The 14,665-nt window shown below is 46.9% G+C and overlaps 2 protein-coding genes across 2 annotated transcripts in view; one reads left to right on the top strand and one right to left on the bottom strand.

The window, feature by feature from the left end:
* The window catches only part of LOC309671212 (AF4/FMR2 family member 1-like), a gene marked incomplete at its 5' end in the record, with an annotated part of 40,571 nt that extends 38,006 nt beyond the window's left edge, over positions 1 to 2,565 (top strand). The window contains one exon of the mRNA XM_082482417.1: positions 2,201 to 2,565. Coding sequence (XP_082338543.1) covers positions 2,201 to 2,322 — 122 coding nt within the window. The 3' untranslated portion in view covers positions 2,323 to 2,565. The remainder of the gene's footprint in view (positions 1 to 2,200) is intronic.
* Positions 1 to 14,665, bottom strand: part of LOC309671545 (kelch-like protein 8) — a gene marked incomplete at its 5' end in the record, with an annotated part of 659,404 nt that overhangs the window by 46,108 nt on the left and 598,631 nt on the right. The window lies entirely within an intron of this gene.

Below are 14,665 nucleotides of genomic sequence, written 5' to 3'. Positions count from 1 at the left end.
CGTGACCAGTATTTGCCGGTAGCATTTCCTAAAATTGCTGCTACTTTTTTTATTTTACAGTTTTGTTAATAAAAAAGTTGTATTGTCCTGTGGTACAAGCAGTGGTGAGTAAGCAAAAGCCCTAGAGTGGGTGCAGTTCTATAACCTGCCATCCCACGTGGCATTTGCAGTGTCATTTTTCATCAAACACAAAGTTTTGTGAGCTACTGTGGGCAAAGGGACGTATTGCCACGGTCTGTTGGCAAACTTGCAAAAGAAAGTAACCATGATGCGCCTGGCTGAATTGTTGGAAGGCTGTAAAAGTACTCATGCTAATGAGGCAGTTGCTGAAATTCAAAAGGCTTTGCAAGTCACCTTTGAATAAAGTAGCTCCAGTTGTTGGCTGTCTTCTGAGCAAATCTGTGCTCGCAGCAGCAATTCATGTGTAGTATTTTGGATTATGTCCTCAAAAGGCTGATAAAAGACTGTCACACAGAAGGCTCAGTGGATACTGCTGGTAAGCCAGAGGAATGAGTCATGGAGGAAGACCTGTAGGGGGGACAGCCTGAGCACAATCTTTCATCAATCAAGAGTAAATTCAAAACCTGCTCTGTGTTGCAGTAAATACTCTCAAGGGAGTGGATCTGTGCAGGAGAAGAGTAAATACTCCTGTAGGCTTTGCATTTGCTGTCACTGTTCAGGACGGTGGAGGAGTTCCAGTTCTGATATTTGTTGATATTTGGTGTAATGTACAGGTTCTAAGAGGTACAGAGAGTGAGTACCTAAACCTATTGAAAAGGCCACATCCTTGATTCTTTTATGCAATTCATAGGGCTTAAGAAGAAGAAGAAAGAGCAGTGGCCTTCAGCTATCAAGTTCCCTTAAATGGAGAAGTTAGTGGAAAGCAGTTAGTTATAACTGATGTCCAAGGCACTTGTGCTGAGGTGCTTTCTGGCGGGTCCAAAACTAGGTGCTTCCAGTGCAGGACCCAGCTCCTCACTTCAGAGCAGTGCGTAATTCAGATCATGAGGCTGTAACACGTTGCCTTCTGGCCTCTGATGTTCCACAGCAATGACGAGCAGAGGTTGCATGTGTGCATGTAAAGTCACTCTCCTTTCACGTGGTGCTGTGGTCACAGATCAGATTAACTTCTGTTTGCTCAGGCAGGGAGTTTGGACTCCTCGTCTCTGCTTGCAGCTCTTCTGTTCCCCATGAAGGGAATGGATACCCGTTTTGTAAACAAAAGAAGGAAAATCAGGGGAAATGCGTTTTCTGCTTCTGAATTGGAAAGTGTTAGAAGGAAAGCGTTGTCTTCTCTGCTTCTGAAGAGTTCCTTGCACAGCCAAGCAGAAATTTTCAGCCTCCAGGTTCAATCTTTGTGTGTAAAAAAAGTAGAGCTGAGAATGGCCAGGTTCTCAAAAGGTATCTGGCAAGACGATTGAGGCTGGAGGGACTGGGGTGAGCCCGTGTTGCTGGAAGGCAGGTCACGCAGCAATGTCTTGGAAAGGTGTGATAATTTCCTGTAACTCACTGTCACCTGCCGAGATGATTGCCAGCACAGAGCAGGGCATTTAGCCTGCCAGCACCTCCCGGCAGGTTCAGATATGCTGCAAGATCCATTTTCTGCCTGTGCCGGAGGAGGAGCACGGTGCCTGAATTTGGTGGCAGGATAGGACTCTGTTAAATCTGCCTGATGTGCCCAGCTGTAAGCAACTCAAATCGGAGCTGTATAGCCTGCCAAGCTATCCAAATTTTTAAACCTGCTCAATTGAGAAATCATGATGCCTTCGACGTTTGAGGATGGATGAAGGAGAGGGACCAGTCCAACGACAGCTGTGTGTGCTTCTGGGCATTGCTCAGAAAGCCACTCGAATTTGGCCTGTTTAAAATCTGGGGGAAGCACACAGCACATGTGTGAACACCCAAACTTTTGCCCACCTACGATGGAGTCTCGACGTCCCTTTAAACCCAGCGGTTGGGGAGGCAGTTCAGTGTATGCAGGTGTGTGTGAGTACGTTTTCCTCTCATGTGCCCTGCCTCGTGTGCTTGGTATGCTTCCCAGCCTTCTAATGTTGCTGAGCTCTTTGCATTAATGCGTTTAATGGGACTTGCCGGCTGACAGTGTGCTGCTGTTGTCGCTCCTTGCTGCCCCCTTGCCTGTCAGACATGCCTGTTACGTGAAACCAACCACATGTTTTCTCTCTCCCTACCCTTTTTCCAGAGTTTTTTGCTGAACTCGGCACAGCGACGTGCGCTCTGGCACTGAACAGTAGCATGACTGAACTGGTACGCTACACTAGGCAGGGTTTACAGTGGCTGAGACTGGAAACAAATACGCCTTAACTGGTGCTCCAGGTGGTTAAGTACCTTGAACTTTTTTGCACTTTTGAAGCCTCAGAAACAGTCTGACTTGTTGAATCGTTGGATACAAAGCACCTGCAAGGGAAAATAAGTTAAGGTGGAATGGATCTGGTTACACTGGAAAAACTTTGAATGGTGTTTGTAGGGTAGCGCTTTGCTGCCTTGAAAAAGAAGAGATGGAGGAAAGCCTCGATGTTGATGGCACCTTCCTTTAAAACGACAAAGTGCAATAAATTGTCTGAATGGCTCGATGTATTGATGGTCTATAAACATTTCTATTACGGATAACCAGCAGGACAATAATCACACATGAAGAAGTGCTGACAAGAAGGAAATCTGCCTCCAGACGTTATTACGCAACATCCCACAGTCCACAACAGTTGTGTGCCCAGAAGACATGTCAGAGAAGTGTTTTTGCAAGCACGGATGCAATCTTTGGTGTCTTTGTTCCTCAGATGGCAAGTAGCAACCTCATCAGCACCGAACAGCATTATGTTACAGTAAAAACAGCAAATTGGTCTGCCTTGCCAGCTTTCCAACCTAACCCTCTTGCATTTGTCAACCAGCTGCTGTCCTGAGAATTGGGGGAAGCCACTGCCTTCAGCGCTGCAAGTTCACTTTTTAAGTCATTGCTGCTCTGGTCCTCCTCCTTGCCACACACTCGTGCACACACATGCCCTTAGCACTCGAACTATGTTACTTAGGGTCTTGCTTGGTTTAAGGCTTGTAAGCCAAACACAGCTGGGGTGCCAAAATGACCAGGTATGGTTGGAAACAGCTCTACCCCTCTTCTGTGGTGGAGGGACATTGCTCACACTGAGGACTCCTTGTCCGGTTGCTTATTGTCGCTTCAATGGGTGGGGGTGGACAGCTGTACTGGGTCACCGTGGTTGCTTGGACATCGTTCTGAGTCTGAGAGGTTACATGGGGAGGAATCGCTTCTGTTTACGTGGCTGAATGTGGAACATAAGACAAATGTTGCGTTTGGATATTTGCCTGCAACCATTGCTGGTCTCGGTGAATATCTAAGAGCAGGATTTGGTACCAAAGTAGGGCATCCTTCATGTGGGAGATAACTCACTTGCTCTTTCTCAACCAAACTACAGCATGGGCCCAGCAACTTAGAAATCTGTCAAGGGAACACGAAAGGGAATAATTAGCTGTTTGCAAGCATTTTTTCCTTGCCAGGAGCTGCATTTTTGAAATTGCAATTTTGCAGGTGACAATAACGGTGAAAGCAGCATCCTCAGCATTTACGTATTCAGTAAGGTGACACCCTTCTCTACCCAAAGATTTCCTGTTGTGTGACAGCAGCATCCTGCCATCCTCATATCTAATAGTGTGCCTTAGCCCTCTGGTCGCCTCTCACATCCCTTGTCCTATCTCTGACAGGCCTGTGGGAGTGGCGAAGAGAAGGATGGTATCCCAAAATAATTATGCTTACAGGAAAGAATTAGCTCCCTTTTACACATATTTTCAGGATGGAGGAACAGGTCTGCATGCATGCAGTGGTACTCCCTTTGTAAAATACCTGCTTTTGTTTTTGAGGCTCATGCAAATGGACAGCACATAAATATCAGCAAATGGTCTGCATTTCCAAAAGTAGTTTCTGTAGAAATGGCCCCTGCCACCGGGAAGCCTGGAGTCATTTTGCCTCTGGGAAGAGCTGTTGGGAGCGTGCTGCTACTCTGCCCTAGACCAGAGCACAAGGGAGCTCTCCTCCCGCCTCCCCTGGCAGCGCAGGACCACTGGGATCCTGCCTTAGTCTTCCCGCACCTTCAAGGGACTGTCCTTTTACGTTCACTTTATTAAAAGCCGTAGTGCATTTCAGGGATAAGCTGTCCTAACCAGTGGAAGAAAGGTCCATGTCCTCCCCCTCCCCGTTTTACCTATCAAACTTCACTTGTGCTCCTTCTCCCTGGGGGAGAGACTGCTCTGAGTAAGCCAGGGACAGAGAGGGGCTCAGCATTAACTGTTTTGTTCTCAGGAAGCGCAGGGATGGCCAGCTGGCCTGAAGTCTTGATGTGCACTTTAGAGCTCAATTCCAGACTAGTGGGTCAATACCTTCTTCTGACTTTATCTTCAATCAAAGCTATTCTTAGGATCACCAGCTGAGGGGGAGGAGGGAAAGAAAAAAGCTTTATTGAACCTGAAAACCTCTGTCGGAGTCTGCCAGAACCGTAGCAGAGTGTTAGGGGTAAGCGTAAGGTGAAGCAGGGACATGAGTGTGTCCCCCCCCCAGTACTTTCACTTGCATACACCCACCTCTCTCCCTGCTGCCAGGCCGGGTTCCCAACGGAGAGCCACTTGCTCACAGCTTGCCTGCCCCAGGGGGACCTGCTGCAAGCCGCGAGGCAGGGTGTGCAACTGCTCCTGTCCTACCTCCAACTCGGTGCAGCCCGCGGGTGCACCAGGTCCTGTCCTCACCTGCCCTTTGGTCAATTTGCTGCCCAGATAGTGATAATCTGTTGTCCTGATCCTAGGAAAGCAAATGCAAGGGTGTCGGGCAAGCAAAGTTGGTAAGAAGACACCCGGTGAAGGCAGATGAACTATTGGCATTTGCTTCTTTACGGTTGGGAAAAGGCAGCATGCGCTCTGCTACCATGTGGAGGCGGTTGTGCAAGGGCTGCTCCCAGTCCCAGGGCAAATTCCCATGGGCTTCGGAGGAAAGGAGATCACGGGCAGTTCGTGTCAAAGGCATGTGGGGGCTATTTGGAGGCTCTCATTTCAAAAGCGATCTGTGGAAGCATCAATACCAAGCTACATAGCAGGAAGCTATGTTTTGTTTCAGGTCATGGAAAAGACTGTTTAAATAATAGGTAATTTTTAAAAAGCCATCACATTTCAACCTTGAGCCAGGTCAGAGGCCTGCAAAGGGTTAGGAAAGATGCTCATTGTTTTCACTTGGGCCTGTTCAGGCCTTTAAAAAAAAACAAAAAAAAAAAACACAAACCAAAACAAACCACAAACAAACCCCAAACCAAAACATAGCAGTGGAGGAAATAGCATTTGCCATTAGGAAAGAAAACCATGAATCCAGGAAAAAACAGCGGTGATGGTTGAGTCCCAGAAGGAGAGGAGGCAGCTATGGTGGCAAAGCAGCATCATTTCCATGCAATATTTACTTAGAAGAAATAATACACGTGTTGAAATTGTCAAATGTTCTATTTTTAAGATGCCATTTATTTAATAGCTGAAAGCCCCACTTACATGGAGATGAAGATTTCTTCTGTAACAGGAAGTCAAAAGTCTGACTGCAATGTCCTTGTTTTTGGTTTTGTCCTCTCCCCTCCCTCTTGGTTCCCATTATAAATCTGTACACCTTAAGCTTATTTGGGGGATGTATGTCCCTCTTGTTAATAACTTTTTTCCTGCCCTGTGTGTGATGGAGTTTCCGAAATGGTTGATTCATTCATCTGGGGAAATAAACAATAAATGAAGTAGCCTGTGTTATGAGTTGTTGCAAGAGTCCTCGTGTTCTCAGCTTTTTGTAGAGAAATTGTAATTTGCCTTTTCTCTCGGAATGGTCTTAGTGTTTCCCTTCTGAACGAGGTTTAAGGATGAATTTCTATACAAGAAATGTCTGTTTCAATTGCTCCCCTGTTTATCGCCCCTTGTCCTTTCCTTTAGGAACAAGAATGGGTGCAAATCTAGATGCTCAGAGTGGCAGGAGGATCACGCCTCAAGACATCTGCCTCCTGTCCTCCCGAAAGGGATTCAGGGAAGATTGTGCTGGGGTCAGCTTCTGAGAGCTGCCAGAGCCTGGCTCTGAGCACTCGCTGACCGGAAAATCCCACGGGTTGGTTTCATGCAGTTGAACAAGTTAAATAAGAAAAGAAGGAGACAGGGCACACAAATGGCAGTTGAAGCGTGCTGCTTTGCGTGTGCCACAAAGGTGTTGCAGGGCACAGTGCTGGGAGGAAGGTCTGCTCAAGTTGAGTTCATGGATACGTTTCTGAAGTGCTGCAAGGAGGATTCACCTCAGGGAATCCCACAGGATTTCATGCCCCATGGTAGCTCTGCTTCTCATTGGTTAAGCAGGGTGGTCTCTTTGCAATGGCCTTACTCTTGTTTGGGGCTTTTCCCACTTTTTGTTTTATGTCGGGCGATGTAACTGTTCTTGGAAGAATGGTTTTTGCATCTCTCTGTGCACGATTGTGCTAAAATTCATGCATATCATTCAGGTCCTTTCTGCAATAGGCATTGCACCTAAGATGGTTGCTAATAATGGATGTGGTTTTCTAATGTAGTAAATTGTAGGTATACTGAAACCTGTTTTAATACCCACTAGATATGTTGCTGTTACAGATGTATATAGCAATGTAGACTTTTTTTGGTCACTGCACGCTGAAAATCCCAATGGCAAAATTGGAATTGAAGTATGAATAAAAGGAAAAAATACCTAGTTAGTTAAAAAACAAAACAAAACCAAACTGAAATGTACCCAGATGAGCATCTGCTGGGATTTTTACCTACAGACTAGACAGGAGGAGCTCGGTGGCGTGTTTGCTCAGGCGAGGTGGGACTGGGACTCGATTCACTGCCATCAATTAGTGTTTCAAGTGGCATGAAACCAGGTCAGCCCCAGGCTGATTAAAAGGTGCGTGGAGGGTAAGAAAAGAGGACGGGAAGATAGCTTGTGGTTGTGGACGTATGTATGTGGATTAAGCATCTGTGAATTTTGTTCTGGTTTCGGTGGGTCGTGAGGGGTAATTGGACACGAGCTGTCCTGTCTGCCGGCCAGGGTGGAGCTGGTTTTCCTGTGTCGCTCTCGTCCTCTGTCCCACCATTTCCTACCCCCTTGTGCCCCAAAAAGTATGTTTCACACACTCCTTGCTTGAGGCAAAAGCAAGGAGGGTTAGTTTTGGAGGTGGGAATGGAGATGGGGAGTGGAAGGAGGGATGCAGAGGAAGGGCGTGCGATGTGCCAGCAGGGAGGTCATCCAAAAGCCAGGGCGTGAGAAGGGGGAGCAGGAGGCCATGGGGCTGCAGCAGGTTTTGACCATCCTGCTCATCTTTCTGCCCTGGGGCAGCGCCCCCCCTTGGCTAAAAGGGTCAAAAATATTTTGGGGTGGTTTTCCAAGAATATTTTGTTGTTGTAGTTTGGTTATTTATTGAGCCTTTATTGACCAAACCTAATTTTGCAACTGTGTTTAAGTTGAGGTTTGTTATACGTTATAGATTAGCTTGCTTTCTCTCTTTGGCTTGGCTTACCCTTTTCAAAGGCAAATGTTATTTTTGGCAGTTTCTCAGCCCTATGCTGCTCTCCAAACACTAAAATAGCCCATTGGCAGCCTGTGCTTTCTTTATATTAATTGCACTTTTACTGACCCCCGTCACTACCCAAAACCAACAGTGTTCCTGGGCCATCATCAGCATTTCTGAATGTGTTTTTGTAAACTTTGCGTTCCTGAAACAAGGACTCGTGCATGTTACAATGGCAGCGTGCGATCACTGCTGGTTTGCGATGTGTTTTGTCAAGGTACAGGGTTCCTGGAATTCCCACTGGGTTTTTCTCCTCTCCTACTCAGTATTGCTGAACTTAAGGTTTTCTTTGGGTCCAGCATTTCCTATCATAGCAATACAGCAATGTTGTCCGCTTCTGTTGAGCCAGCCAAACTGCATCCCAACCGATAGCTTTTTTCTGTTCTCTTTCAATAGTTGAAGCCGTGTATCAGCCCGTATGTGGTCTGTGGCAGCTGAAAGGTATTTCTGAAAGTTGCTCCAATCTGTGCAATTTTTTGCTTGTTACACGTGAGGTGCAGCAGGCTCTGAACTTGCTCATGAGCTTTCCTCGCTGTTCAGAGAAGAGCTAGTTAGGCTTTTGCTTTGTCTTATTTTTCCGGAGGGCGTTGGGAGAGAGAGTTGAGCAAGATGCAATCTGCAAAGCAGAGCAGGAGCTGAAGGTTTTGTGGGTGGTGTTTTCTTTGCGATGTGAATGTGTACGGTAGTGCGGTGGGCGCTGGCAGGACTCGTGTCATCAGGTCTCTGGGCAGTACGTGAATTGTGGCATGCTGGTCAAGCCACTGCCCGTCTGTTCAGCTGCCAGCCTTGCATTTCTGGGTCATTTCTGTGGGATTTCTATTTCAACTGTTACCATACAGGGTTGGGTTTTTTCTTTTTTCACCCCGCTTTAGGCATCATCTTAGAGTGTAAATAAAACTGCAATTCTCAGTGAGAATGTCCTTAAAAAGTAACTGTCAGGTTTCCTGAGCACAGAACATTGGTCTTAAATCTGTTAAATGGTCCATGTCCCGTGGGGAGTGACACGCCAGTCATCCCTCTCGCAGCAGCTCTTCCCGTGCTGGCACACCGCGGTGGCCCAGTGACGGAAGAGGTGCGACGTCTTAGAGCCCCATGGAGAAATGAGGACGCCAAACCTCTTGCAAAATGGAGTCTCCAGTGGGTAAAGATGTGCAAATAAGTGAGGGGAGGAGACTGATGTGTTTGGCTTCAGCACTGAATCCACACTCTGAGGCTTCTGTGAATTAGAAGTATCTGCCTTTTATAGTCCATGAAAAAGATAAAAATCAGATGTGTGATACAGCTTAAAAAAAAAAAATCTCCCCAAAGATACTGTGCCACCAATCTTTTGTTTGTCTTCTGTATTGAGGATGAATTGCTGCGTGTGTGTGTGTATGTATATATAAAATTAAAATATGAATTTTGACTTGTTTGTCTTCAAGTTCTTCAGATGAAAGAGATGTTGGTGAAAATTGTAAAGAGGAAATTAAAAGCGAGCTGCCTGGGGGAGGGGGTGTTTCTTGTTTTGCTGAGATGTCTCGCCCTCCTCTGTGCTCTGCTCACGCACAGTTGCACAAGCACAGCCCCTGGGTGCAGCTTTGCTCGGAGGCGAGGGCTGGTGTGGCCATGCAATTTGTGATCATGCCACGCATCTTCCTTGGTATGCAGTTGCATTTCTTAAAATATTCGACAGCACAAACTTGTCACTGCCTTCACCTCATTGCCGCTTTTTTGAGGGAAGATATCAAAATGTTGCATTTCAGGTTTTTTAACCTTGAAGTTTGACATTTGGGTGTTCATCCTGATGAGACCGTGATGATGGGATTCATTGTTGTAAGTACTACTCTGGCAAAATATTCAAGCGTGTTTCCAAATCCCATTTATTTTGCCTGAGTGTGGGGTATGTTTTACTGGCACAAGTGTCTTCAGAAGCTCTAGATACCTGGTACGTATGTATTTTCCTTTTTTTCTCTCCTCTAATGGTACATGCATAGTAGTCCGATGCTGCCCTCTGTCTTTTGGTTTATAACCCGAAAAAGAAAACAGAATTAGTCTTTTGTTTTACTGGTGCCTTTTGTCTGACAGCTTTGACCTTCTTTCGGTGAGGAAGACTTTAATTAAGGGCAGTAACTAACCTTCTGCTAAAGCCCAGTCATCAGTAGGTGTGAATCAGCAGCACATGAGTGCAGGGGGATGAATCTCAGCATAACCCCAAGGGGTTGGAGATAGCAGTGCCCCAGCTAACAACTTCAGCAGGGCTGGGCTGTGTGTTTCTGTGGCCACTGGCTTTACAGAGCAGGGCAAGTGTATGCTCACATCAGCTTTCCTTTTTCCCCTCTGAGAGGCTGTGGTGGAGGGAGTGTCGGCACGCCTTGGAGCAGCGTTGTTGGCACGCCTTGGAGCAGCGTTGTTGGCATGCCTTGGAGCAGCGTTGGTGCCAAGGTGAAATGGGCTTTGTCTGAAAGCCAAAGTGCGTGTGTGTGCAGGCGTTGCAAGGAGGAAAAGAGAGTGTGTGGAGCCAGAGGGGCTGGCCCTTGGGGAAGCGTGAACTCGTAGATCTTTGGCAGTAATTAGATAAGATGGATTATGGTTAGCTGGTGTAGGGGTGCTCCAGCAACCCACATCAGGTGTGGAGTGATTAAAAAGCAAGGAAACCAGCCTGGGGGGAAGCAGACCAAGGTGTGAGTTGCTGGGAAAGAAGCGGTGAGAGAGAGAGAGAGGCATGGCAGTCTCTCGGAGGTAAAAGGAAGACCTTGGGAACCAAATGGGAGTAGCGAGAGCAGCTAGGATGTCCACTGAGGACAGGAAGAAAGAAGGGCTCTTTGGCTCTGCTTTTCCATTCCTGTCCTTTCTGTCCTGCATTCACCAAGATTTTGGCTGGGGAGCTGGCACCTGCTTGGACAAAAGAAAAGTGAGAAGCAGGAGGAGAAAGTTGCCATGTGGCTTAACGTGCAATGACAATGTGACATCTAAATGCACTGATATTGGCAGCTGTAATGTGCTGTTTGTTTCATCTGGCGGCTGTTCATTTGGAGATCTGACTTGGACTGTGTCAGGACAGTTCACGGCTTTGCAATTACTTTCTTCCAGCAGCCCGTGCTGAGTTAGGTGTACTGAAAATGTGTGTAGGGGAAGATAATTTGCTTACGATTCTTGGCCCAAGTTAAGTCTTACCCATCAAGCAAATAAGGACACAAAAATGTTTCTCGTTGGCTATTGAACCAGAGCCAAGCCTCGCTGCCACTCCCAGGAATGGCTGTAGCTGTGTACTTGCAAGCTTAGACTATTAATTTTCAAGACCGTTAATTTAATAAGCATCAGAGAAATTATCCTGTGGGACGCTGCCAGGTAGCAGGGGCGCTTCAGAAGTCAGGCAGGCAGCCGTAGCCACGCACGCGTGCATTCTCTTCATCACAGCCCAGTGTACATGTGTCTTATTATCTCTGTCAGGACGCTGGCTGCCGCACCACCTGATGTAGGTTGTGTGCACTCATTGAAAGATTGAGTCACCATTTCAGTGCAAAACTTATGGCAGGTGTGTATCTGCATGGGCTTTTTGCTTGAAGTGATGGAACACGATAATCCCTGCAGACCAGACAAGTCAGATGGCAGAAATTACAAAGCTGCCTGTTGACTTTTTGTGTGTGTGTGTGTGTGTGTGTGCTGGAACATGTTGAAAATGAAACTGGAATCCAAGGAATTGCGTTAAAATGCCGTGAAGTGGCAGCAACACCAACCATGCTGACAGAGCCAGGAAAGAATTACAAATATAAGGTTCATCTCCTGGCTAAGAGTGCTTTATTTGCTGCCAGTTCCAGTCAAGAGAACATGCAAAGGTTCAGAAAATAAATACAGATGTGGTAAAAGCAGCCAGCAAAAAAATTTAAGTGGAGCGTCTGGAATAGAGTACTTGGGTTTGCAGAAATGTGCACTGCAGCGGTGTTCAAAATAGTTTTAAAAGCAGTTTCAGCCTAAATGAAGATAGAAAGCCCCATTTAACTGTGGGACTAATATGGAGTTACGGACTTTCCAAGCATTTGTTCTACTTAAGCTTGACCAGGTTTATTGGCTGAATTTTTATCACCCGATGACAACTTATTTGTAAAATGGGTCCCCGTGTCATTTGGTGTCGCAGCCGTGGTCCCATCACACAAGATCAGACGGCGCATCCTGCAGCAGTCTCAGCAGACGGAGCAGACAGGCAGCAAACGAGGGAAACACAACCGCTTCTGTTTCTCATTGTGGTTCAGGGCGGTTACGTTGGGCTGGAGTAGATGGTTTTGCCTGTTGACAGGAATTTTCTCATGCAGCTCATTTCTAACTCCTATAAGAGGTGGAATCACTCCAGAGTCAAAATGTTGTTGCAAGTGGCGGTGAGACACAGAACTGAGGTCATGCAGTTGGGATGCAGGAAGGCATCCCGACTTTAGGGAAGTGCATACACAAGCTCAGAGCAGCAAAGTAATCTCATAAAATTTCCTGGGGCTTTGACAGTCTTACTGCTGCTGGATTGTCTGCATCTCTCTTGCTGGCACTTGAATGCAGTCGGATTGAGCACAGAGTGCTGGTTTCAGAGCCTGCTGCAAGTCATGCTGGTGGCAACTGTGCTCTTATTTAATTACCTTCCCACTGCTCTAAAAAAAGTGTCTTACCAAGACAAGGAGCAAGAAAAGTTCCTGGGTTCTGATGAGTAAATTGTGCCTGATGTGTTCAGTCTCCCTACGTGCGTGCATGCTGCGAGGGTTAAGAACGCTGACGCTGGAATAACTGCCTCCGGATCCCACTGTAGGTGAAAGCAGATCCTGGAGACAGACACGGGATCCCTCCAGCGCCTGGCTGGCATCCTTGTTACCTCCTGCTTCCCTGCAGCAGCCCGAGGCAGTGGGTTGGTTGCCTGTTGGTTGTGCTGCGTAAACACAGGGTGCGCGCAAACCCTCTGCGAACGCTTGGTTGGTTGCAGGGCTGCATCCCCCTCTACAGGCAGACGTTTCGGTGAAATAATTTTCTCTCCACCCCTGTTCAAACAGGCGGAAATAGTCTTTCCGATGGGATTAAGAGTGCATGCGTGTATTTTGTTTATGGTTTAAAATATGCAAGTAGCACATGCGTTGCCTTCTAAAATCTTCTGTCCACGTCTGAATGTTTTAGCAGTTTTGCTGCAAGCGTGGCTCTCTTAGGAATGAGATGGCTTTGGGGAACGGCAATATTAAAAAGTAATCAAAGCTGTGAAAGTATAACCAAATTCTCACAACCCTCTTTGAATGTAAACAATAAGGTATGAATTTAAGATTATTTTGAGAAGACATAATTTACAAAATTGAAATAAACACGAATACATGCAAGATCCTTGCATCATCATGGTGTTATGGTGTGTCCTGAAAAAAATACAATCAGAAATTACTATTTCAATGTAGCAAACGGAAACCTGACTTAAAGAGAAATCTTTGTCTTTGTATTGATCTTCCATACGTAAAAGTGCTCAGACTAAAATGTCCTGAAGACAAACACAACGCGTGGCCCTTGGCAGCCGTATGGTTTGGAAGGAATTGGGAAGCCACAGTCCCAAGTCCTGAGGTGAGGAGCAGCGGCGTGCGTGAAGGCTGCTGTGAGGCAGCAGGAGAGCTGAGATGGGAGGCGACATGTCCCAGAAGCCGGGGCGGCAGCAGGGTGACCCGTAAGCACTGGCTGCGCACCAGTGTGACTGGAGATACAGGGCCAAGGGGGCTGGTCGGGAGTGGTCGAGTCTGGTCTTGCTCCTCCCAGAAACCCATGACGGTGTTCAAATCAGCAGGCTGGAAACTTGGACGTGAGTAACTGTGACCGCACTTGATTCTTACAAACTGATTTTTTCTATGTGTTTAAAGGATGTTCTAACGGACATCTTTGGGTTCATGATTTTTATGGGTCAGTTCAAGGCTTTTAGGTGCAGGAAAAACATTAACAGAAGCAGTAACAATTTGGGATTCGGGATCATTTGGGATCAGAAGTTGCATCTAAACATGATGCACGATTTCCTGAGCTTGGATGTTTAAATACTTTGCTATAGCAAATCCCGAGTTTAGTTCTAAATTAGACGATGCGGTGGGAGTTAGGGCCTGCTGCCACTGGAGGGCTGCCTCACCACGGGGAGCCAGGGTGGGCTACATTCTCCCCTCAGCCTTGGGGGGGTGGGGTACTTCTTTGTCATCATTATCCTGTTGCCAGTAAGAAGAAAAACGAGTTTGCTGGTGTTAAATTACGAGGGCTTTATATGCAGGTAAGTCATTACTTTGTTGCCACAGTAATCCTACGCTTTTTTAAATTTTTGATATTTTGACATCATTATCACATTTCCAGCAATAATGTTTCTAAAAACAGTTCTGCACAAAATATTTGTAGTTCTGGTGCTATCTAAGATTAATAATGTGGACACCGCTATACTGGCAAGAGGGTTGTTCCTTGTAAACCTTTTCTGCAGTTTTCCCGCCAGCCCTTAACAATACGCCTCGGAAGCCCGAGCACAAATAATGTTGGGGGGGAGGGTTGCGTACGAATTGAACTACAAGAGAAGTGTCTGTCTTACAGTCGTGTTCAGCCCTAGTGCCACTTGATTTCCAGCTATGGGGTTGACAGCAGAGCTCCTCCCACACCGCAGGGAATCCCACTGCATTTGCTGTAACCTTATTTCCCTGCTGAACACGCACGTCTCCCTTTGGTGCCTGGAAGGCGGCGGCTGTCAGTGTGGTCCGGATGCGTGTGAGTTATTCACAGGCTGCACCCTTGGGTGCTAGCACTTTCCCATCAAGAGGAGAAAAGTATCAACTGGCACACAGCACCCCCAGGCAGCTTGGTTTCACAGTCAGTACTACTTTGTGGAAAATCTTCCCCCCACTCCCCCTCAAGTTTTAGTGTTATCCAGGACATCCATAGAAAAACGTGTTTGTTTCCAGAGAGGGAACCTGCACCTCTTGGTTCCAGCCCTCCTAGCCAGGTCAAGAGCCACAACGGTGTCGACATCCTTGCCGGGGGGCAAGGGCAGGAGCAGGGTGGTATGGTTTGCAGCCGTAACGCAGGATTTTCTCTGCTGACAAAGGCTTCCGGTT

Source organism: Vanellus vanellus (genome assembly GCF_965231255.1).
Source record: "Vanellus vanellus genome assembly, chromosome: 4".
Lineage (NCBI taxonomy): Eukaryota > Metazoa > Chordata > Aves > Charadriiformes > Charadriidae > Vanellus > Vanellus vanellus.
Note: the sequence above shows the minus strand (reverse complement) of the source record. Positions and strands in the feature narration are given on the sequence as shown.